At 38.5% G+C, this 23944-nt stretch overlaps 1 protein-coding gene across 1 annotated transcript in view; it reads left to right on the top strand.

The window, feature by feature from the left end:
• The window catches only part of Fam241a (family with sequence similarity 241 member A), a 29712-nt gene extending 9622 nt beyond the window's left edge, over nt 1–20090 (top strand). Inside the window, exon 2 of the mRNA XM_055628329.1 lies at nt 18774–20090. Coding sequence (XP_055484304.1) covers nt 18774–19019 — 246 coding nt within the window. The 3' untranslated portion in view covers nt 19020–20090. The remainder of the gene's footprint in view (nt 1–18773) is intronic.
• The last annotated feature ends 3854 nt before the right edge of the window (nt 20091–23944 follow it).

Raw genomic sequence — 23944 nt, 5'->3', positions numbered from 1 at the left:
AAAAAAAAAAAAAAAAAAAAAAAAAAAAAAAAAAAAAACAGTGAAAATTAAACGATACTGATTAAACTTAAATTACAGGAACTTTTTTTTCTGAATAAATGAAAATTTTTCTCTTGGCCATGATATGATTTAAAAGCATTTTAACTGAGTGTGGTGTTGCATACCTGTAATCTCAGTACATGGGATGTAGGCAGAAGGATTAGGAGGAGTTCAAGGTCATGCTCCACCACACAGCAAATTTGACACCACCCTGGGCTAAATAAGACCCCGTCTCCAAAAACAAAACAAAACAAAAACCCATCTTCATCTTTACAAACTATATAAGCATTAATAGTATCATTATAAGCAGATGAAATTTCTACCCGCAGAAAGAGTAAAGTGAATAAGATCACATGCTAGTAAATGGCATGAGTTCTAATGTATATCTCAGAAGGAAATGACTTGGCAGATGTGAGTGAAGGATTAAAGAGGAAGATGACTAGAGGAAGATGACTAGAAAGACCAGCAGATTTTTTAGTTACACTTCAGACAGCGTTGGTCATGAAGGCTGGGTATCCTGGAAAAAAACAAATTGAGAGCAAGTGATCACTGAGCTCAGCACTGAACATGCAGATTTGGGGTTTCTGGCTCTCTGCAAGGAAATGTTGGACAACACTTGAACACAGCAGAACAGGGCAGCACAAGCTCAGAAACAGTGCTCAGAACTGTGACTCTTGTGATCACGGAGGGAGCAGTGTTTAAATGTGAGGGTCTGTTCCTACCTTTCTTCATACCCTAGCAGCTTGGTGGCAGGGCGCTACTCTGCACCTCACAGCACCTGTCTTGCTTGTGATATGCAGCCAATCATTTGTCAGACTGGACCAAACTGACTAAAGGGCCTGTTTGTTTTGCAAACTTACATGTTACATAAATCAAGGATTGTGAATCATCAGACTTAGAGTTTAGCAATCAAAGTTAGGTGATACTCCAATACACCACGAGCCAGAGTGTGGTTTCTTGAAAGAAAGCAGTCATCAGTTGTTCTAGCAAATTGTCAAGTCTATGAAGGCTTGTTTGCCACAAATGGGGCATAACACATCCTGCATAAAATGCAGGTGCAAAACTTGTCATGAGGAAATGTTTTTTAGGTTTAGAATGTAACTATAGACTGTGGTTCTAAGAAGAAAACATCTTTTTCACAACATCATCATTCTCCTAAAACAACTATAGACTGTGATAAGCCAGTTGACTTTATGTGCTATTTTTCGAATTTTTCAATAAGAAATGTGGTAAACCCATCTTCTTTTTAAATCATTCTATTTATTATTAAGGTTAACATACAAAGTAAAGAGTTTTACCATGCCTACTCATTTGTTCCTCTCTCCCACTGACTCCTACTGTCGTCTACCCCTGCTTCGTGTTTCTTCCCTCCTCCCAGCAAGTCTCCATTTCTGCTCTTTTCACGGGTATTCCATTGCCCTCTTTCCTACCTTCCTTAAGATTTCTTCCTCCGCCCTCATGATGTCTTCTTTGTTTGAGACCCACACATGCATACACACACTTGAACACACACACAGTTTTAAATCTAGGCTCCACGTATAAAAGAAAACTACTTCTCTTTCTGAATCTGACTTATTTCCCTTAACATAGTGGTGTACAATTCCAGCTATTTCCTGTAAATGTCAGTTTTAATTTGCATTTTCCCAGTGGCTAAGGATGTTAAACACTTTTTCAAGTATTTTTTTGGTCACATGCATTTTTAAAAGAACTGTCCAGTTCTTTTGCAGTTCTTTCTATGCCCTTGCTGTTAATCCCATCTAATGTGTAATCAGCAAAGATTTTTCCCCCCTTATCAAATTTTATTTAGAGTTGTTGTAGCAGAAACAGCCTAGTACTGACTATAAACTTAGCTCTTAGAATTTTCTTTACTTCATTCTAAATGTTCTGGTAAGCTATGCTTGTATTGTCAATGATTCTATGAAACTTTAAATTGCCTCCCTTATTTCCTTAATGACCCTTCAAAAGTGTTTTGTTCATGTCTGATGATTTGTACAGTTTCTGTGGGCCCTCTTTGTGTGTGTCTGTGTCTGCGTGTATGTGCGTATGTATGTCTTTGTCTGTAGGTGTATGGGGTATGCATTCACATGTGTGGATCCACTTTGGGTGTTACTCCTCAAGACAGTGATCCACTTGAACCTGGAATTTGACACTCAGACTAGGCTGGCTGGCCAGAAAGTCCCAGGGAACCACCTATCTCTGCTTCTCCAATGCTGCAGTTACAAGTATGCCAACCACACCTGGCTGCTAATGTAGATGCAGGAGGCCAAACTTAGGTCCTCATGTTTGCACAGCAAGCACTTTGCCAAATGGGCCAGCTTTCCAGCCTGTCTGTGATCTCTCTTCCTAAAGGTTTTTACTTTTGTTCCACTGTGGTCTAATAAGATAAGAGAAATTATTTTAATTATCTTAATATTTTTAAAGCTTGCTTTTTGATCTAGACTTTGTTTTACGGAGGGATCAGTTTGTGGGTACTGAGAAAAATGTGTACTTGGGTGGAATATTCTGAAAATATCTGTTAATTTCATTTGATTTGTTATAATACAACTGATATTTTCTTGGTTTTTGTTTTGTTTTGTTTTCAGTTTTAGTGACCTCACTAGAGGTGAGGGTGGCATATTGGAGTTACCCACTGCTTTCGTGTCCAGGTCCATTTGACCTTTATGTCCATTTTGTCCCTTAGTTGTTTGTTTTATGATATTGGAACCCTCAACATTAGGTGTGTATGTTGTACCTACAATTATTATATATTCTCGAGGAATTGTTCCCTTACTAGTATGTAGTAGCCTGCTTCAGCTTTTCTCAGGAATTTTGGGTTTATAGCTCCTTTACCAGGTATCAAAATAATTATGCCAACATGTTTGGGGTTTCTATTCACTTTACAGCTTTTTTTTTTTTAATTTTTATTTTTATTCTTTAACTCTCAGTCTGTGGGTGTTTCTTGGAGACAACAGATAGTTGAATCTTTTTTTTTTTTTTTAAGGTGCAGTCAGCTCGCCTGCATCTGTTGATGAGTTGAGGCATACTATTTACATTTAATTTTTTTCTTGAGATAATTACTAATTCCCGTAATTTTCTTTTCTTTTTTTTTTCTTGTTAGATAGATTGTTGTTTGATTGTTTGTTTTTCTTTTTTCTCCTGTTAGCACCAGGAGTGAGCTGCTGGGCATGAAGGATTCCTTCCCAGCTCTCATTAATTCATCTGCTCCTCTTGTGAAACATGTTCATATGAGAGAATGTCTTTCTTCCTTCTTTCTGTGTGCTGCTACTCTAGGTATCTTCTGCAGTGCTGGCTTGTAGTCAAGAATTGTCTTCCCTGTGCTTGTCTTGCTAGGTTCTTTTTTAAATTAACTTTTTATTTTTATATTAATTACAGTTTATTCACTTTGTATCCCAGCTGTAGACCCCTCCCTCCTACCCTCCCAAACTCACCTTCCCTCCCTCATCTCCTCCTATGCCCCTCTCCAAGTCCACAAATAGGGAAGGTCCTTATTTGTCCATTTTAAGGGATAACCTTTTTGGAAATAGCAATCTTGGTTGGCAGGTAGTTACTTTCTGGGCTTGAAATATAACAATTCCAGGCTTTTCTGCCTTTTAGAATTGCTGATAAGACATCTGATATTGATGTTTCTGCCTCTGTGTGTGACTTGTTTTTTACCTTACAGTTTTTAAAATATCTTGAATTTTTTTTTTTAGATTCATTATTTATGTGTGTACTTGTGAATGTATGCCTTTGGGGTGTGTGGAGGGGGTGTCCTTTGGAGGCCATAGAAGGACATAGAAGGACATTACCCTGGAGCTGGGTAACAAGGAGCTGGGAATCACCTTGATGTGGGTGCTGGGAACTGAACTAGAGTCCCCTGGAGAAACAACAAGCACTTTTAACCACTGAGCTATCTGTCCAGCCCTAAATTTTTATTTTTGATATCTTGGCTGTAACATGGTATGGAGAAATTTTAACTTGGTCATATCTCTTTGGGTTTATGCATGTTTCTTGTATTTGAATGTTGTGTGTTTCTCTAAATTTGGGAGGTTTTCTGCTATAATTTCACTGAATTGTATCTTTAGTGTTTATCTTCCTTTTCTTCCTTTTTTTCCTACCTTCCTTCTTATGTGTGCTTAGGTTTGATCATGTCCCAGAATTTTTTTTCCGATTTTATTTTTTAATTAATTAATTCACTTTACATCTTAATTGCAGTCTCCCTCCTTTCCCCCTAGTCCCTCACCTTGTACACCCCTCCTTGCCCCATTCTCGCTTTTCCTCATCAGAGAAGGGGGAGGTCCCCCATGGGTTCCAACTGCCCTGGGACATTAAGCTGCTGCAGAACTAGTCTCATCCTCCCCCACTGAGGCCAGATAAGACAGCCCGGTTAGGGGATTGGGTCCGAAGGGAGGCATCAAAGTCAGAGAGGGCCCCACTGTAGTTGGGGGAATCCACATGAAGACCAAGGTGAGCATCTGCACTTAGGACCAGTCAGAGAATGCTCTTTGGTTGGTGGTTCAGTCTCTGAGCCCCCATGGGCCTAGTTCTCTGTACGTCTTTGTGGAGTTCTTGACCCCTCGGCTCCCTCATTTGTTTCCCAAACTCTTCTATGTGACTCCCCAAGCTCTGTCTAAAAAAGTTTGGTTAAGTGTTTCTGCATCTGTTTCCATGAGCTGCTCTGGGAAGCCTCTCAGAGGAGTTACGGTAGGCTCCTGTGTATAAGCACAGCAGAGTAACAATATTGTCAGGGATTGGTTCTCTCCCATGGGATGGGTCTCAAGTAGGGCCAGTCGTTGGTTGGTTGTTTCCTGAATCGTTGCTCCATCTTTGTCCCTGCACATCTTGCTGGCAGGACAAATTTTGGGTCAAAGGTTTTGTGGGTGGGATATCTCAGAATTTTTAATTACTTCAGTCAGGCTTATTTTCTTTCTCTGTTGATGTTTGAATGTACTCTTCATTCAGCCCTGTCCTCCATCCCTGATTCTTTCCTCCATCTGTTCTTTCCTTTGCTTGGCTTAGTGTGTTGGTAATGCCATTCAGTGTGTTTTTATTTGATTCATTTGTTTCTTTTCCAACATTTCTATTTGGTGGTTTTTGGTTTGCTTAGTGTCTGGGGGAATAGGTTTATTGTTTTCTTTTAAAAATCTCAATTTTCTTGCTGAATTTTTTTTTGTTGGTAACTTTTTCATCCATTTTGCTGTTTTTTTTTTCCTTTATTTTCCTGACTTTTCCTCTTGAGCATTGCTGGCTTTCCCTCTCAGGTGTTAAGTTAAATATGTTTGCTTCTTTGTATTCCCTTCATATCACTGATCATTTTTACCAGAAAATTATTGAAATTTTCACCAAGCACTTTGCTTATTTCAGTATCTTTGAATTCAGTAGTTATGATCTTCTAGAAAAGCCGTTTTCATATTATTTTTAATTCCTGTGTTTCAATTTGAACATTTCCTTGTTTGAATATCCCTTCTGTTGTTTTGGCATGGGATCTTAATGAGCAGATGACTGAACAGTCTCAGTCCTCAGTACTGCCCACAAGGACATAATAAACTTCTATATCAGCAACATCTGCTAATGCAAGAAGTAGAAACACACTTAAAACCATCATAGCCGCTAATGCATCACCAGTGAGTATACGACATTTGGAAGTCAATAACTGAGAAAAAGGAAGATGACCTGGAAAAGGAAGAGGCAGAGAAGCAAGGTTAAAGAATTGAAAGGAGGAAGAGTAGAATGTTATAGACAAGAAGGGAAAAAAAGTAAGAGATTAGGGGAGAAACGGGGAAAAGCAAAACCAAGACATCTCAATAATGAAAGTGTCCAGAAACAAAGCTAGATAAATGTAAAAGAAAGCAAAAATTAAAGCATGAGTATTTTCCTTTATTTTTTTTTTAAAGGTGGGGCTAGAGAGATGGCTCAGAGGTTAATAGCACTGGCTGCTCTTCCAGAGGTCATAATTTCTTTATTATTTTAATTTTTATTAATTACACTTTATTCACTTTGTATCCCCCTATAGCTCCCTCCCTCTTCCCCTCCCAATCCCACCCTCCCTCCCCCTTTTCCACACATGCCCCACCCCAAGTCCACTGATAAGGGAGGTCCTCTTCTCCTTCCTTCTGATCCTAGTCTATCAGGTCTCATCAGGAGTGGCTGCATTGTCTTCCTCTGTGGCCTGGTAAGGCTGCTCCCCCTTTCTCAGAGGTCATGATTTCAATTTGCAGCAACTACATGGTGGCTCACAACCATCTATAATGCTGCTGGTGTGCAGGCATACATGAAAACAGAACATTGTATACATAATAAGTAAATATTTTTTAAAAATAAAAAAAAGTAAAGTCAAAACACTACTACTTATTGAGGAAGATAAAGGGGGAATCATGGGTACAAAGGTTAAAAAAAAAGATATTGCCCCATAAAATGTGTAAGTGATGTTAGATAAATGCATAAAGGGAAATAACAAAAAAAATTCAATGTAATACAGAACGTTAAAATCCTGTTAAACATTGAATAAAAATAGGGGACAGCGATTAGAAGATAATTGGGGAACTCAGTTTAAAGCATGGAGGGGGGAGGGCGGTTAAACTTGTGGATTCTTCTTTCCGTGATCATGTCTGTACTGGACAAGTGTTGGATGTCCACCACAGCTGTCCTCCAATAGCCGCTTGCTTGCTTTGCATACCAAGCCTCCCCCCCACCGTGGCTGATGTTTTAGCTGGAGACTGTCTTCCGTGTGCATGAGGAGTGTAGGAGCAATCACAGCAGTGAGGCTGGCACAGGCACAGGTCCTGTCTTCATACTTTGAAGTACTGAGCACTCCACTGGGGTGATGCAGCCTTTGGTATCAAGTATACTCCAGGAACTTCTGAACACTCAGGTTCTACACAGTGAATGACAGGTAAGGTGGCTGCAGAGGTCAATCTGCCCACAGGCTTCGGGCTCAAAGCTTTCAGACGCCAGGATTATGCTCAGCTGATGAAATCTGTGGGCAGCCTCAGATAGTGAACTCTGTCTTTGTATGCACTTCCCTGCCCAAGCCAGCTCCCTCCAGTCCACACGCTTTGGTTTATCAGTAGCTGACTCTAGTTCTCTGGTCAGAGGCCTGTGGGAGGCACTTCTTAGCAGCACTTCCTCTCTCAAGATGGCTCCAGGCCCAAGGAGTCATAAAACATGACGTGGGATTTCTCTCCACTGCTGACCCATCTGCCAGAGGAATTACTGTCGCAACAAAACCCACAAGTGGTTTGAGGATCCTCAAAGCCATGGACTTGTCCTGAGGGTAGGGCTGCCCAGCTGTTACCTGGTTTACCTTTTGGAGATTTTGTTTTCCCCTCCCACAGCCAAGGAACACCAAGGAAAAAGCTGGATTCAACCTTACTGCATTGCCCATCCTGTTTTTCTGGTCTTTCCTGATACCTTTTCATTCCCTTGTGGACTTCCCAAGCTCTTCCTTTTTTTCTCTCCTTGGAAATAGTCTGTTTTTCACATTCTGATTCTGCTTCCTTGGCTCACACAGAGGCAACTCTAACCTGCCATCTCATACACAAGCCCTTCAGTCATTCCTCATACACTTTTCTTTATCTGCAGGGGTAGATCCCTACAGATTCTTTAGTGCTGTAAATAATGAAAAGCTACTAAAACCGCCCCCTCTTAGACCAGTGATTGATAACTTAGACATTTCACTTAATAAGAGTTGCATGGTGCTTATTTCAGAATTGCAAAGAAAAGAATCAACCAAGTCACTAGACTTGACAGACAGATAAGTTCACAAAACAAGAAACTTTTCTTGTACAGGATGTAACGAGCAACTTCAAACATCGCTGTATGAATAGTATTTCTGGACACTTTTGAAAATTGTCAGACTCATTAAATACTATTGCCTTTGATGAAATGAACCCTACTAAAAGCCTTAGAAATTAATGAGAAATGGGGTTTAAAGAAACTTAATTCTAGCAATGAGCTTCATATTTCAGTATTTTTTATAAATGTCCTAGCATATTCTAAACCATGAGGAAGAGAGCTTATAAATGTCTGTAAACTCTACTTCCTTGACCTCAGAACAAACTGGAAAACTATTCTATATTTATTTAACAGAAGAGTATTTACAAATCATAAATTTTTTAAAAATATTTTTGTTTTTTAAATTTATTTATTTATAATTATTTAAATATTTTTTATTAATTACAGTTTATTCACTTTGTATCCCCCCTGTACCTCTCTCCCTCCTCCTCTCCAGCTCCCACCCTCCCTCTTCTCAAACCGTGTCCCTCTCCCAGTCCACTGATAAGGGAGGCCCTCCTCCCCGTAATTTATTCACTTTATATCCTGACTGTAGCCCCCTCCCTCATCTTCTCCCAGTCCCACCCTCCCTTCCTCTTTCCCCTCTCCCCCTCCCCTAGTCCACAGAAAGAGGGTGCCCTCCTTCCTTATCATCTGACCCTAGTCTATCAAGTTTCATCAGGACTGCCTAGATTCTCTTCCGCTGTGGCCTGGCAAGGTTGTCCCGCCAAAGGGGAAAAACTTTTTTTAACTTATTACATTGAAACAGCCCAAACAGCAGCATCAGGGCTTTCAGGAGCTAGCCCTCATCTAGGTAAAATGTTCTGTTGTAGCTTCTGAATTCACAGTATGCTTACCTGGTTTTTCTCTGGAGGGAGGTATAACTTGACTAATATTCATCTATTTTAGTTCAAATCTAGATCTTTTCTTTTTCTTCTTCACTATAGGAATAAAAGGTATGTGTTATAGTACAAAACCCACGAGAGGGCAAGACAGGTGGCCCAGTGGGCAAAGCACTTGATGTGCAAGTCTGATAACTTGTTCTTGATCTCCCAGAGCCCACATTCTAAAGAGCTGATACAGTAGCATACACTCCTGTTATCCTAGCATGTGCCTACTGGGAGGTGAGGAGCTGAGACAGGAGAATTGCCAGAAGATTGTGAGCCAGTTAGCCTGTGCAGCAGTGAATAACAAGAGAAACCTGTCTCAGACAAGGCAGAGGGGGGAGACGACGTTATCCTCTGACCCACCGTACCCTGAAGTAATGTACGCTTACGCATATAAACACAGACATGGAACAAAACATGAGTATATAAATAGGAAGCCAGGATTATAAATGTAATCTTAAACTGAAATAGTATATGAGGAAAGAGAATATAAGAGTGAAAAAGATTTGGGTCAATTCACATGAGAAATTGGATGGACAGTTATTATTAGTTGACTGAAGGGATTTGGGAATGTGAGGCAGGTACTAGGAGCCATGAGACATGGTCTTACAACAAGGCATGTGAACACAATGCTTACCAACAGCACATGGCAGCTAGCAAAAATGTAGAGATTGGAAGGCTTTTGAGAGGAGTGAGGAAGAACAACTGTCATTAAACTCATAATTGTAATGACAGACCAAGGTCTTAAGTTGCAAGGAGAAAAATACAAGCCGAAAGAGCCAAATATGTAAGTAATTCAGAGGCTTTCAAAATTCCCAACTCCTTAGTAACAACACTCATGTGGTCATCTTCCCCTTATGTGTAGTGCTGTGTCCTATTGTTGCTTTGCATGTGTGTCTCCTTCCAAGAAGGTAACAAGGCATTTTTCAAAGCAGCCTTTCTTTCTTTGGACAGCTTGAGTGAAATAATGGAATGGATTAAGTGGAAAAAAGAGAAGTCTCAAGCATACAAGGCCTTAGCAAATGATTTCTTTTCTCCCAATTTCTTTTTCTCAGTTTTTTCTTGCTCTTTTTATCTCTGTAAGTATAATGGATTAAAAAAAAAAATGATGTCTGTAGGCAGCCTTGCCATAATCATCGGAGCTCACTCTGCAGAAGTTGTCTGCTCTGAGCTATTAAGTATATTACTACAAAGTTTGGTGGTAGTGGTGGGGTGACCATTATTTCTGTTTGGCTGAAATACATTTCTGTGTTTACTGTATAATGTTGGAAAGCTGGAAAAATTACCGGCCTCTGATGTTTCTTACATTCCTGTCTTTCCTGTTGATTTTTATTCTCCTGTACTCGGGATTGAATTTAGGGTACTTTGGAAAACCCTACCACTGCTTCTTGTTTTATTACTTTGAGACAGGGTCTCCTAAGTTGTGGAAAAAGACCTTAGAACTAGAGACCCTCCTGCCTCATCCTCTTGAGTAGCTGGGATCTCAGACCCAGCTGTTGATACACAGGTAAATCTCCCTGTTTACATGCTTGGCCTTCTTACCAACTTCTCTTGCTTTTGTTTCATCTGGCAGTCCAGGATAGGACTAAGGGTGGAGAATGATTTGAATTTTGGCTTTTGGGTTGTTTTGTTTTTAAGAAAAATTTAAATCCTGACCAAATCATAAGTATCACAATTGAACAATATGATAGCCAGCCTCATATAAGGCCATTTTACTAAATAAAATGGAAAAAGATACCTGTAACTATTTAAACTGCTGTAAAAGCTTATCTATTAAGACAATAGGATATGAACAATCACACAATTGGCTTTATAGTGCTAAGGCAGATGCCAGCTAGCACAGGGCTTTAGGAACATGGTTGTTAATGCAAACTGCATCTTCCTTTCAGCAGCTATAAGGTGACTGTGACTGAGTTACATGGTCTATTCAGTTTCTTTATACTTTGAATATCAATATAGTTAAAACTTTGACTCATAAACTATTCAGCAAGTTTTACTTTTCTTAATGACTGAGTTATGAAATCAGTTTAAAACTTTACTTCATCATTATCTATTTGTTGGTTTTCAAGGTTAGCACCATATTTAAGTCTTGAGATAAAGATAAATAAAATGGAAAGGTTAATCCTTGGAAGTAATTAAATACTATAGTAAAGGAGTTTTGATTGATTGCTTGTCATTTTATTTTCTTCTCCAAAATAAAAATGAGTTCTCAAACTAAATAAAGGAGTGAGACCATAGAGAATTTGATTTGTCGTAAACAAATTACACGGTGGGGATGATCAAGTTGTTTTTTATTCCACAAATATGTTGATCAGCCCTGCAGAAGGGACAGGACAACATAGGTTTTTCAAAGGAAGCCTGTGGTGTGCAATTCCATACCTTCTGGCAAATTAAGATTCCAACTTCTTCTGAAGTCCTTTCAGTTAGGGTTTGTTTGCATTTTTGTTTTTGTTTTTGTTTTTGTTTTCTCTTTTTAAAACCACAGAATAGTTTGTGCCATAATACAAAGTCAGTTAAACACTTAATTTTTAAATATATAATGCTAAATATCTGAATATTAAAATTTTGTCCGCTCCCTTTTAAATTATTTTTTATTCAAGTTAAGCCAAAATACAAAAGCATTTTATAACTTTAAAAAATATCACATTTCCACCAAAAATATGCTTACTTAATACTGGATTGCTAACCTTTTGAAATTAAAGGTATAGTCATTTATTTAATCCATAATTGACACCAGGAAAGTGTTTGTTGAATTAATTTTTTTGAATAAACATTTGAAAGCCATAAATGACAAATGCTATGCTGAATATCAGTGGTAGCTTAAGATAGCATTGTTTTTACTTGTCTTAATACATTTATTTCTGTCCTATAGCAGTGGGAAAAAAGATCATTTTGACATAGAGAACATTCTTTGCTTAATTTTGACACCTCTGAATTTCTGAGAGCTTTTTCTGTGTGTGTTTTGTGTGTGTTTTGATAGAAGATATTTTAGTCATACTAAAATGTTTTAACAAGCAAATCTTGTATGAAGTTTAATTTATTAAACACAGCTAAGGGGAAAATAGGACTATTTGGAGATTTGATTCCCACTAATTTTCCTTGGGTGTAATGAAAATTGAATTAATAACTGGCTAAAGAACTTGATAAAATCTGCAGAGACAAAAAAAAAAAAAAGAAAATTGCCCACTTAATAGTGAGAAATAATGAAGAAAGAGAAAAGAGGAGAAAAAGAGAGAAGAGGAGCCTTTGAGGACCATTTTTAAAGTGCTAAAAGAAGAACTAAGAACTGTCTGACTAAATGGTTTCTCAAAAGTCAAATCTTTATCCCCAAAATTTGATCATCATATGATATTAAAAATAGTAAACACTCAGATTGATTAAAACTCCAGACTAATTTCAGAACACTTAATTTTTTAGCCATCTAAAATTCTCTGATTCAACCTTAGATAAAGTTCCATCAAAAGTAACTAATACCCACAAATAATCAGTATCAGACTTCTGGAACAATAAGGGATTCAGCAGACTCTCCCTAGTGGGCAATAGCTGACTGGTGAACCACTGAATACAACAGTAGTTTAAAATGTCTGGAGTCATTTTGAAAGGAGATGGCAAAGGAGAAACTGTTTCCTCAGGAAACTCTACTATATCTTCTTGAGAACATTGTTTGTGGCATTTGAGTGACAATGCAATCTGTCGTCATTCCCCCTCGTGGGGCTGCATTAGAATCTCCATGCCAATCTCTGATGTAGAGCTAGAATCACACCTGAAAGGTGGCCGCCAATGTCTCTCACCTCTTCCCCTTCACTCCCAGCTCCCTTACAGAGCTCTCTCTCTTCTGTTTAAGCTTGGCCAATGGGACCAGGCCTGTATCTTTTCAGCCAGCCTCCACTGACAAAGAAAATATAATTCATAAAAGGGGCAGACAAAAAAAAAACAAACCAGTTATGATAATTTTTTTTTAAACTACACCAAGCTGGACATGTTAGCACACACCTTTAACTCCAGAACTCAGGAGGCAAAGGCAGGCAAATCTCTTATGGGTTGGATGTGAGCCTGGTCTACATAGTAAGACCCTGTTTCTAAAAAGAAAAAAAATCTTTAAAGGAAACCATGCTTAAAGATGTAGAAGCAAGGGGCTGGAGAGATGGCTCAGTGGCTAGGAGCACTGTCTGCTCTTCCAGAGGTCCTGAGTTTAATTCCCAGCAACCACATGGTGGCTCACAACCATCTATACTGGGATCAGATGCCCTCTTCTGGTATGCAGGTGTACATTCAGATAGAACATTCATGTACATAAAATAAGTAAATAAATAAATCTTTTTAAAAAAGTTTTAAAAAAAAAAAAGATGTAGAAGCAACAATCTGAGAGCCTGTGTGGGTCTGAGCTAGGTCTTCTACGTATATGTTATGGATGTTTAGCTTGGTCTTGTGAGACTCCTAACAGAGGGAGTGGGCCCTGTCTCTGACTCTTTTGCCTGCTTTTCAGACCCTTTTCCTCCTGCTGGGTTGCCTCATCTAATGGCCTTGATATGAGGGGATGTACCTAGGTCTTATTGTAACTTGTTATGCTATGTTTGGCCTATATCCCTGGGAGGTCTGCCCTTTCCTGAAGGGAAACCTAGGGGGAGCAGATGGGGGGAAGAAAATTGAGAGGATGGCTAGAAGGAGAGGAGGGAAGGGAAACTGAGGTTAGGTAATATATGAGAGAAGAATAAAAGAACTTAATAGGTATTTAAGAAAAATCTTGGCTGGGCAAGGTGGGGCAGGTCTGTAATCCCAGAACATGGGGAGGCAGAAGCAGGTGGATCTCTGATTTTGAGGCCAACCTTGTCTATAAAGTGAATCCATGACATCTAAGGCTACACGTAGAAACCCTGTCTCAAAAAAAAAAAAAATCTGGAGTTAAAAATGTAGGTAAATAAAGTTATACAATCTCAAAATCAGTGGGGCAACTTCAGTCACATCGGCAAACAAGTAACGGGGATGTTGAGGAGAAAGAGAAGATATAATATTTGAAATAAAACTTGTCAAACTTGATGAAAATTTTTAAGGTATACATAGAATTCAGGCAAATCCAAGTAGTATAAACATTAGGAGATAGATACAAACAGACATGAGTTGGTTAAATGTTGAAAGTCAGAAAACCCTAAAAGCAACAGGAGAAAAACAACTCACCACTACAAGGGAGCTTGGTGAAACTAACAACTGACTGATCAGAAATTATCACTGAGGTAAGTGAAGAAAAGAGAGATTGAGAGAGATCAGAAGCCAGTAGACTAGGATGCCAGTGAAGCTGAAAAACAGGCGACTGGAGGAGTTGAGTAAACAAGTTGAGAAAATGCAGCAAGGTTTGAGCTGCCACTTATTTATTCCTCTGTTAGTAAAACTCAGGTCATAATCTATTACGCTGTCAAAAGATAATTTCTTTTATATGTTATATATCCTGGCATGTGTACTGCAGTAAACTCATGTTCCTCATCATGACTTCCAGTCTCAGTGACTATCTACAGCAGTGGTTCATCTCTATATCCGTATGCAGCTTAAAGTCTTATCATTAAGAAGGGTTTTGAGGGCCAGCAAGATGGCTCAGCTGGTAAAGCAGCCTGCTGCACAAGCCTGGTAACATGAGTTCAGGCCCCAGATCCCATGTAAAGGAAAGGACCAACTACACAAAATCGTTCTCTGACCAGCATGTGTGTGCCATGTATACCCCTACAAACATCCCTCACATAAATATGTGTGCATGCACATGCTTGCACACACACAATAATAGAAAAATTTAAAGGATTTTGAATCAGTTGTGTCACTCTTGTATTTTTGTGTGTCTTCAATCATGGACAAACAAGGGCTGTCAGTACCTCGCTGAGAACTCTCTCCAGTAGTCTTGTGCAGCCCTAAAAGGAGCTGTCCATTTGACAAATGGTCTCCATTGGAGCCTCACACACAAAGAAGAAAGTCTGGCAGAAACACAGATGATTAATGTCAGAGCAGGGAATGCTCCATCTGCATTTCTGCGTTGGTTTACTGCTCGTGTGTGAGGCAGATTTTCTTAGTGCAGCCCTGCCAGGTATATTTCTTCATGCTCGATGGGAAGCTTGTAGTCCTTATTGTCTTTTTCTTTTCTTTCTTTCTTTTTTTTTTTTTTTTTTTACATTTTAATGTGAGTTCCAGTGACTACTTTAAAAACGACAAAATGTACAAGTCTACAAATAGCTTTGCCTCATTTAAATTTTTGCACAAGATGAAAATAAAAGTTTGAGCGATTTTCCTGTTTGATAAACTTACATTAAAACCTTGAGAAAAGATGTAAAGCAAGAATCATTCTGATGTTCAACTTGCTCTGCTAATGAGTTAAATATTCTATTGTAAAACAAAATATTACCATAGCCTTTCTTTTCCAGAGATGAACTGTATAAAATGTATCTGAAAACTGAGGTGTTTGCCACTTAGTAGATACTAGCAGTGTATGGAGATAAGGGTGTCAGCCTCACAGACCTGACAGGTCTGTATAAGACCTGAGTATAAGTCATGCTGGCAGCTTCCTTCCCTGGAAACAGAGATTTCTGGGTAATGCTGTGACTGTTACACAGTGGGTGCTCAGTGTCGGCACTTCCGCTCTACATCATTAATAGTGCTACTGACATCACCTTTACCCTGGAAATAACAAGCCTCAGAAACAGAACAAGGACCCCAAAGCTTCTCTGTAGATACAGAAAACACCACACTGAGGCCCACTAAAACGTCCTAATTTAGCAACACTGCCCATTTCTTCCCCGTTTTTGCAGGTGTCATCTTTGGGTTGTTTAAGCACCTATTCAGTTCATTGTAGGAATGTGATGTTTTCATAGATTTGCATTTGTGAAGACATATTTTGGGGGGCCATTTTTCTAGTAACCTTTTCTTACTTAGATGGCCACCCTGAGCAGTACCATAGGGAGGTTGCAAAATTTAGTAATCATTAAGTTTGGATTATATATATATATATATATATATATATATATATATATATATATATAATGTATATAGGTATATATACACACACACACACACATACATATATATAAACATATACATGTATATGTTAATAGAAGCAGGCTGCAATGACTATACCTTGCCAAAATTTACTCTTACTACCTTGCCATCTCAGTCCCACCAACTCCTACAGGATCTTTGCGGTCATCGGGATTCAGGGTTAACTATCTCCCTGCTGGAGTTGTGTTACAATAACTACCTTTTCCTTTGATAATCCCAGGCACATTCATAGACTTAATTCATTTTACTTTATTTACATTAAAGTAAATAGCTACTACTTTGGTACTGGGTACTTTGTTCATACTGAAACCACAAAAATGCTGGGGGGGAGGGGGAATCGTCGAAACTTCAAGAACTACCAAAAACACCAAAGTATGATGAGTACTTAGATAACAATTGATTATAAAAAAAATTTTTTTTAAGAAGCAGAAAGACAAACATGGTACATACTCACTTATAAGTAGATATTAGACATATAATATAGGATAAAAATACTAAAACTTGTACAACTAAAGAAGCTAAGCAAGAAGGAGGACCCTGGATAAGATGATCAATCCTCAATCAGAAGGGCAAATGGGACAGACATCAGAAGAGGGAGAAAACAGGGAACAGGACAGGAATCTACCACCGAGGGCCTCTGTAAGACTCTACCCTGCAGGGTATCAAAGCAGATGCTGAGACTTATGGCCAACCTTTGGGCAGAGTGCAGGGAATCTTAAGAAAGAAGGAAGATATAGAAAGACCTAGAGGGGACAGGAGCTCCACAAAGAGCAACAAAATAAGAAATCTGGGCCCAGGGGTCTTTTCTAAGACTGATACTCCAATCAAGGACCATGCATGGAGATAACCTAGAAGCATTTGCACAGATGTGTCCCATGGCAGCTCAGTGTCCAAGTAGGTGTCCTAGTAATGGGAACAGGGACTGTCTCTGACATGAACTTACTGGCTGGCTCTTTGGTTACCTCCCCCTGAGGGGGGAGCAGCTTTATCAGGCCACAAAGGGAGACAATGCAACCAGTCCTGAAGAGACCTGATAGGCTAGGGTCAGAGGGAAGGGAAGGAGGACCTCCCCTATCAGTGGACTTGGGGAGGGGCATGGGAGGAGGAGAGGGAGGGAGGGTAGCATTGGGAGGGGCTGAGGGAGGGGGCTACAGCTGGGATACAAACTGTAATTAATAAAAGAATAATTTTTTAAAAGAACTTTAAAAAGAAACCAGAAACACTATCAATGTTACTAAACACTGGAGAAATCAAGATGTGGACCCAGAATAACTGCAAACTAAATCAACGATTCTTCATAGACTGCTGTGGAGGGAAACAGCTTAATATCAGACAAGGGACAAATTTTCAGGTTTAATGTAGTATGGTATCATGTAATACATAAAAGCATTAGAAGCTAATAAACATAATATTAATCCAAGCAAATTACTTTCTCTTTTCACCTGTGTGTATCTCTCTGTTCCTTCTATTGGCAGAATATAACAGGAGCCAGAAATGTTTGCAGAATTCCAAAGGATTGTTGTCACTTTTTTCCTACTGTCATGAAATACCAGAGACAGGTTAATTTTTAAAGAAAACATGTTTTATTCAGCTAACGGTTTTAGATTCTAAAAATTCAAATGAAGAGATAGAAGGAAATGGGTGTTCCGCCTTGGCTGTCTCACCTCAGAGTAGACTGCAGCCCCAGGTACAATGACCACATTGTAGAACAGGAAACTAGACAAAGCTTGGTTGACTCAAGGCCCAAGCCTTTCCTGATAATCTTATTGGAAGAATTAATGATTTTTTTTTTAGAACAAACCCCTACTGAGTGAGATAACCTCCCACTAAGCCTCACATATTGATGCTTTCACCTCCTGACATCATGCTAAAGACCACGCCCACAACATGTAAACGTTTGAAGAAACAAATATCAAAGCCACAGAAGTGGGTTGGAAACATTAAGAACTAGCATGATGTTCTGAGTTGTAGTAAGATTGGGCAGTAACAAAAACAAATGCTGTAGGCATATATAGTTGGGGATACATGGAGATTTTCTGGGGCATGGACTTCATCCTTATGTGACATCAATCCTCTTTCAAACTTTGTTTCCTGTGATGAGATTAACAGGAAGCATTTACAGTCTTAGTAGTGTTTTGACAGGAAGCTATGCAAGGGCCTCCACATAAACCTATAGAGATACCTGAGGCTTAGAGAGATCACAACAGCAATGGCTGAGGGCTAGCCTATAGTAACTAGTCATCCTCCAGCTAGCTGAGCCTAAAATGTTAAAACTCTCCGTGTGTTCACCAAGTTAAAGCAGCCAGGAGGCCTTTTTCATGAAACAGGAGATCAGGAGACAGGTGGCTCTGCAACCAGGCCCTCAGAGAAATGAAAACATCATTCTTCATCTATGTAGACACCTTGGTACAATGCCAAGCATCTGGAAAGTGAGTGAGTGAGTGAGGAGTGAATGAGTGAATGAGTAGAGGTGAATGATCCACATATCTTACAAATCAATGGTCTAGTTGGAGGTCTTATGCTAAGTCTACAAAAACCAGTAGTGCTTTCTCTGTTCTTGAAAGGTAGGATAAACAATGTCAATCCAAAGGAACATTCCCAATGTCTGAACAGTGTTTTTCATTCTACAGCACAAATTTCTTATATTGGAGATCAGGAGTCTAGATCAGCAAGGATGTGCTCCTTTCAGAGGCACTCAAAGATCTGTCCAATTTCTCCTCCAGTGTCACATACTACTCACAGCTCCTCCCTCCATCTTGCAGTCAGGAGCACTGCATCTTATTAATGCATCTTACCAACTCCATACTATAAAGGTTCTTGTGTTGCATCAGTCCAGTTCACCATGCCTCTTCTCAGAATCAGGGCCTTGCTTGAATCTGCAGACTACCTCTGCCATGTGAAATTATATACTCATGAGTTGTGAACATCTCCATAAGTGATAACTAAATGATTACCAGAAGTGTGTGCCCAGCTATTTGGAGAAGATATGGTGAGATCATTGTTGTTAAAGGTATTACATATTCCTTATGTCCATGTCTTGGTTTGTCTTTTTTTTTTTTTAAGGATGTTGAAGAATCACAAAATCACATTGGCGAGCCTGTTGGAGATGACTACAAAAAGATGGGAACACTTTTTGGTGAACTGAACAAAAACCTCCGCAACATGGGATTCACAAGGATGTATTTTGGAGAACGAATTGTGGAACCGGTAGTGGTCATTTTCTTTTGGCTTATGCTATGGTTCCTTGGCCTACAAGCCCTTGGACTAGTTGCTGTTCTTTGCCTTGTCATTATTTATGTACAGCAGTAAAACATTGGACATTTAGTAGCCATATATGTAATTGATTGAGATATACACTTGGGCTTTTTGAAAGCCCAAAGAGTGTGACATATTTCATACTGTGTACTGGCTGTTTTGTAATTAAAATTATAAATGAATGTTCTTTAAAATTCAAGCTTATTAAAACTCTTTTTCACTCCTGTAATCTGTACCTACCTTTAGACACCTGCTTCCCCAAGCCCAATCTGAACATCACCAGACAGTAAGAGGGGAATAGCATGGCATGGAGTCTCAGAGAAGCAGTGTAATTCTTGTTAAGTTCCAATAAAAACACTTTGAAAGAAAATGGGAAAAGTAGCTAAGAATAAGGTTTAATTGGAAAACTGTTCCAGCCATACCTCCACTGAAAAATGCCATTTTGGGGAGATATTTGTCTCTCTGTCAGCTCTCAGTAGTCCAAAACAAAGTAAATGATAACTGCCACATACCGCCATAGTGCTGTGGAAATTAAAATCTAGCTGTTTCCTGAAACTGAAAATAATATATTTATTATTGTTGGTAAAGTTTTGGGGTTAAGTGTAAGTTTTTATATGTTATACTTGGACTTCATTACATTGTTTGTAAACTTAGAGACGACTCTGGTGCTAATTTCTTTGTGTGGGTTTTTAAGGCTGAGTGCCTGTAATCTTGTACCTAGTTTGTTGCATGTTTTTCCTACAGACATTTCAGTGCATTTTCTCCCAAAAGTTTATAATTTTATAGTTCTTTTCTAACAATTATTCTAAGATTTAAGACAATGCATTTCCTGTTGTGGTGTGTAGTTTGTTTTTTTTTTTTGTTTTGTTTTGTTTTGTTTTTTCCCCAAGAGTGATTTCTATCTTCCTTAAGAAAAAAGAAAGTCAGATCATTTTTCTTTGATATCTGTATTTAAGAGTACAAAACTACAGAATAACATCACATGTTTAAATTTAGAACTTGATAGCCACTTGTAATATTCTAGGATTAAAGCCAACTGCCTAGCCATGTTTTTAATGTATACTATGGCTTTTTATTATATTGAAACAAGAAATTCTTTAAATACAGTTTGAAAATGAGAAATGACTTTGGTATTTTTGGTTTTGTTTAAGAACATAAAATCTTGACACTTTTGTCTAAAAGTCATCTGAACAAAGAAATTTAAATACAAAAATGCAGCGTGAGGCATTTTTGTTTGACAGGGCATTCACTAAAGCCGTGCTCAGTTAACTTAGGTAAAGTGTGTTTATTAGGCCACTTTGTAAAGTTCTTCCTCATGTAGTTTTAAACGTTATTCTGTAAAAAATTCTAAAGCAGAAAATTATGAGAACATTTAACTTGGCTTTCTGAAATCAGTTAATCTTACACAAAAGGATAAGAAGTCAGGAGCACTAAAATATCTGTGTATTTTACATAAACATAGACCTTTAAAATCTGGCTTTTGAAAAAACAGAAGTTTGTACTATATTGTTGTGTTTTTATTGTGTCCATGATATTTTTGTGATCACCCTTCTGAGTTGAGTATCATGCTGGGCGTTTGGGAAGAGGTCCCCTTCTATACAGTAGGATTGCAAGGTTCAGAAGCCATGAGATTTTGCATATGTACACAAAATGCTAATTAGTACATTCTTCCCTAGTGCTGCCAGGCTGGCTAATTTCCTTGTAGAATGCAAAATAATCAGTACACATAATAGCAGCCCTGGTTCTACCAGTGCCCCTTGTCATAAATGCTTTAAAGAATCCTAGTCTTTATTAGATAATACCCTGTCAACACTATACATGTGTACAATGGTGTTAATTGGTATATATTTTAGGAAGAAACAGGGTGTATTGATGCTTTTACCTCTGAATACATTATAGACTAATGTAGCCTGCCATTAAAGTTTTTACTTACTGTGGAAAAAAACCTTGATATAAAATATTTTCTCTTATCCAACATGTTAGAATGCAGATTGTACTGTTACCTTGAAGTACAACAAAATTTCTTTGGTTCATGGTATAAAAATTAGATTAAAAATGGTTCTCAATTATTTCAGTTTTAAATGTTAGTTATGAAAAGATCCCTTATGTGTAAAAAAAAAAAAAAGGCAGTTCTAGGGCTTAAGGTCATCAAACTGTGCACAGCGTCCATGCTGTCAGCATGGCGCTCAAAGAAAAAGTCAGGAACTAAAGCCAAACTGACCACACATAAGTAGATCCATTCTCTTCAAATTGAACGGTACTTTGTGCAACTCATTTTCTTGTGTTAAGCTGCCATTCTAGTGAGAACAGAGTGCATTTGTACACAGGAGCCACTTGCACTGGCTCACAAGAGCCTATACGGTATGTATGTTTTTCAGCCTTCAGTGACATCAAGTTGGTAGATTAAATTGGCTGTGGTGAGAATATTTACATCATAAAAATTGGCAAGTACTACAAAGAAGAACTTTTTCTTTCTAGAAAGCCAGTTGTAAAAAACAAAACAAACAAACAAAAACAAAAACCTCGGCATATTCCCAATCAGCCACCCTTGAGGCCACATTTCCATGGCTACCACAGTCTTCAAAGAAAAGAACACAACACGTGTTATGAAACAAGAGACACACATGCAGTGTGTCCTCACATACCCACCCAGAACCACCTCTACGTCTTCTTCCTGTGGAGACTGGACCACCGTTGTCTTTGAAGTATGTGTCTGATTCAATGTTTTGATGAGAGAAAATCTCTCAAGGCTGTCAGTGAGCTGCAGACTCACAAAGGACAAACCAGGGGATCAAGGAGAGACACAACTTTTGACTTACGCTGTAACTTAAAATCTTAAAAATACTCAAGCCTAGGCATTGAGAAATGTAGAGCTCTTTGGTTTATAGCTTCTGTTTAAGTTGTTTCTAAATGTTTGTTGATTGCAGATTATTGAAACTGCTTTTATTATCATTTTTTAAGTAAACAAAAAAAATCAAGTTATACTTTGTTTGGCCTCGAAGACAGTAGGAAAACCAAGGTCAAAACCACCCTTTACCTCCACCCTTTACCAATACCCTTTATGTATTTTTTCTTGTTTTTTAAGGTTCATTTATTTCCTACTTAGCATTATTGTTGTGCCCAGTTCGTGAGACCCCAAAAGACCAGGAATAGACTCAGCTATAAATACATGAGGGTTTTTTTTATTATTATTTATTGTATACATGCTCAAACACGGGTCACAAGGAATGCGGCCTGGCACAGTCTAGGGGAACAAGGTTTTTTAAAAGGGTAAAACCGCAAGCAGGGACTTACATGCTTTGGTGTTACATGATTGGGTAAGAGAAATTGACTTTTGAAATGATTGGTTTACTTTAGGTGCCAAGGCCAAACATGGTTCTGGCATGGCCATCTGGCCCAGTTTCCTAACAACTGAATCTCTAGTGGGTGGGGAAAGAATGCATTAAAGCTAGCTTCTTTTCCCAGGTGACTGGAGCTTTAAACTTTAAAATAATACCCACTGATTTTTAATTGTTTGGTCTCTCAGCATGTGTGCCTGCATACCAGAGGAGGGCACCAGATTTCACTATAGATTGTTATGAGCCACCAAGTGGTTGCTGGAAATTGAACTCAGAACCTTTGGATGAACAGCCAGTGTTATTAACTTCTGAGCCATCTCTCTAGCCCCATGTGTGTATTCTTTCTGTTGTTTTGGCTGTTGTGTAAATTAGGATTCTGGCATGATCTCAGAAGAAGCCTGGTAAGGTCAAAAGCAGGCATTCATATGCTTAGCAAATCTGAGCTATCTTTGCGCAATTAACATCGTAATTTAACCTTTATTGTAATTTTTCTTTCAAATTTCCCAAAACAGTAGAGAGTAGAGTAACTTATCATGAGCGTGAGTCTTTTCTCCCTGTATTATGGTCATACATTTTAACATGACTTTTTGATGAAGAAATGAAAATTCTATATGTACAAATTTACTAATACCATAATTTGACTTAAGAAAAATTGAATTCTTCTTCTATAGAGTAATATGTAAAAACACTACCCTTGCTTGAGAATATGCATCATGTACTGAAAGCCCATCTCTGGTTTGTTACAGTCACTCTTGTTAATAGCTTTTTTGGTTTTAGGTATGTAATATTAAAAATAGTCATGATATTCCATTAGCTAATATATATATTAGCTAATATATATATATTAGCTAATATATTTTTCTGTTCTAAGCCATAAGAGTATGTGTATAAATGCAACATAAAAACAAAGGCTAAGGAGGATAAAGGAACAATACTCCCTTGATGTTAGTTTAAAAGATGGACAGTAAATTAGTCTTGCTTATAAAACCAGAATGATGATTTACTAGGTAAAACATTTAAGTGAAAAACCAGTTTGATTTGCTCTCAATAAAATCCTTCGTGAGTATTCTGTACATAGAGGCTTCTAAACTGTGATATTCCTGCAGGTTAAGGGTATACATGTATTTCTGTCCTGTGAAAGATATTTTCAATGCATATTGGAATTACCAAAACATAATCACAGTTTAGCAAGTTGGCTCAGGACAGTGTTAATTATTTACACTTATGATCCTCTGAGTAATTTGAGATCTCATTGCCATAGCTCACAAGACTGCCTTCCTGCATGCCACTAACCTGGGAACTAATCAAAACCAAAATTTGAAGTACTAAAAATGTGTTGCTTTTCCACCACTATAAAGTTAAAAAACATGTTCATCAGGGATACTCTGTGCAAATAATAAGAGTAAGGCTGCTGTGGTATTTACTCTAGGTCAGGTTCCCTGGGAAGTTGGCTCAGAACAAATAAGCATGAGGGAAAATCAGGGAGGCCCCTGGGGTCAGCAGCACCTGAGAGCTGTCCAAGAAGCAAGCTCTGGCAGAGTCAGGCACATAGTCACAACAGGCCTAGGTGTGTGGTGGATTGCTCGCAAACTCGGGGCACTTCAGCGCTGTCACACCCTGGCAGAAGGCAGTGCTCTGGCC

The sequence above is a fragment of the Psammomys obesus genome, unplaced genomic scaffold, assembly GCF_907164565.1.
Source record: "Psammomys obesus unplaced genomic scaffold, mPsaObe1.curated_primary_1811, whole genome shotgun sequence".
Taxonomy (NCBI): Eukaryota; Metazoa; Chordata; class Mammalia; order Rodentia; family Muridae; genus Psammomys; species Psammomys obesus.
Note: the sequence above shows the minus strand (reverse complement) of the source record. Positions and strands in the feature narration are given on the sequence as shown.